This window comes from Fundulus heteroclitus, chromosome 14 (genome assembly GCF_011125445.2).
Source record: "Fundulus heteroclitus isolate FHET01 chromosome 14, MU-UCD_Fhet_4.1, whole genome shotgun sequence".
In the NCBI taxonomy this organism is placed as follows: Eukaryota; Metazoa; Chordata; class Actinopteri; order Cyprinodontiformes; family Fundulidae; genus Fundulus; species Fundulus heteroclitus.
Window position 1 is genome coordinate 4,679,792 of NC_046374.1, and position 1,954 is coordinate 4,681,745.

At 47.6% G+C, this 1,954-nt stretch overlaps 1 protein-coding gene across 1 annotated transcript; it reads left to right on the forward strand.

Annotated features, from left to right (window-relative positions):
- Window positions 1–42: 42 nt before the first annotated feature.
- cth1 (cysteine three histidine 1) lies at window positions 43–1,954 on the forward strand. The gene is made up of 2 exons (XM_012850596.3): window positions 43–229; window positions 930–1,954. Exons 1-2 carry the CDS (start codon window positions 221–223, stop codon window positions 1,851–1,853), a joined length of 933 nt encoding a protein of 310 aa, XP_012706050.2. The 5' UTR covers window positions 43–220; the 3' UTR covers window positions 1,854–1,954.

The following is a 1,954-nucleotide window of genomic DNA, read 5'->3' on the forward strand; positions in this document are numbered from 1 at the left end:
AAAGATTAGAGGTGTGTGGTTGCTTAAAAGACCAACCCAAGGTTTGAGTCCCTTGCTTGTGACCAACATAGTCCAAGTCTTCATGCTGCAGTGAAAACAACAACCCCCCCCCCAAAAAAACCTCTACCGGTTTAGTGGCCTTCAGCAGATGCGTGCATGCTGATGATCTGCTCTGCCTTTATTACTGCCACCAATCACAAGTAACACCCTGTCTGCAGTCATGTTTGAGGTAAGATCTGACATTAATGAGCTGACGGACTTGTAGCTTTAACTGAAGGCTAACTTTTTGCCTTCAGTGACATAGTTGATGGAAAGCTAAGCGGTAGGTAAAATCCTTCATAATCTTTGGAATCTGTATGTAAGATCAAAAGGAGACTTTCATAAGTTTTCTCACCTACTATTGGAACAGATCAAGGCTTGCTAAACCCTATCATACTAGTGGTTTTAACAAGTGTTTAGCTTATTCACCTTGGTGGTGTCTGATTCAGTGAGCCTGAGTGGATTTTGCTCCAGGACAACCAGTCTTGCCAAGCCTCAACATTAAACACAAATGGCTTCAAATAAAATATGTGTATTATATGATTTATGCTGTTTAACTTTCGGTTAGGGTTTCCTTCCCTAACTGCACATATCTCAAATGGTACCAATTGTTTGCAAGCATCTGCATGCAGGTAATCTCATAAACTCAGGGAATAATGACCAAGGTGATGTTACAATTCCAGCCTGACCAAATTCATTTTTTTTCATAATGTATCTTGGGAAGCTGTGTGTTTAACTGGCAGCTTGTCTGTATTTGGGCGACGACCATGTAGTTGGACCTGAGTAAGGTCAAAGTTGACTTTTCTGTGGACCAGACATGAAGCCTATTAACTTTAATGTTCCTAGCTGTATAGAAGACGTTGTGCTTGACATATTATTTCTAATCCTAGAACGGTTGTGACGACCTGTTCCTGCCGTCATCTCAAGGTGAAGAACTGGTGGACAACCTGCTGTGCAGTGAGGACTCTGAGGATGCTGGTGAAACTGGGTCCTCGCTGACGAAAGACCTGCTCCCCCTGTTGGAGCCCACCTCTCCTCACCTTGTGCCCTGGGTCTGCTCCACCCGCTACAAGACGGAGCTGTGCACCAGCTATGCAGCCAGTGGCTGCTGTAAGTACGCTGAGCGCTGCCAGTTTGCTCATGGACTCCGGGAGCTCCACGTGCCGTTCCGTCACCCCAAGTACAAGACTGAGCTCTGTCGCAACTACCACACCACAGGCTACTGCTACTACGGAGGCCGCTGCCTGTTTGTCCACAACCCCATGGAGCTGCGGCAGGTGTCGCACCACCGCAGGAAGGTCCCCTGTCGCAGGTTCCTCGCCAATGGAGTCTGTCCTTTTGGCAAACGCTGTAACTTCCTGCATGTTGAGGATGGGGAGATGGAGGGCAGCCATTCACCTGCTGCTGAGCCCCCTAACCCATCTGCTCCTACCACCCAGAGTCAAGCCCAGCCTAAGGAGTGGAAGCCTCGAGGAGCATTGTGCCACACCTTCCGCACTTTTGGTTTCTGCCTTTATGGCACAAGCTGTCTCTTTCAGCATGGGCTCCCGAGCAAAATCAAGAACTCTGACCTCAGCGATGGAGGATACGCGTCTTCTCAGCCTTCACCAAGCACTACAGGTTTACCTTCATTATCTTCTAATGGTTCAAGCTCTTCATCAACCTCTCCTCTTCCCACCCCATCCCCAGAGGCCATGGTCCACAATGCCTTCACTTTCTCCAGCCAGCACTTGAGTGACCTCCTGCTGGCTCTCCATTTGCAACAACTGGATGGCACCAAAAACCAGGAGGTCTGGGACAGCAGGGCACTCTGAGTTGATGTGGTTACAATTTGCATGAGCCCTTGAAGGGTTTTTCTTTAATCATTTTTATATTTTTAAAGGGGATGTGTACATATACCCTTTTTTTTTTTTTT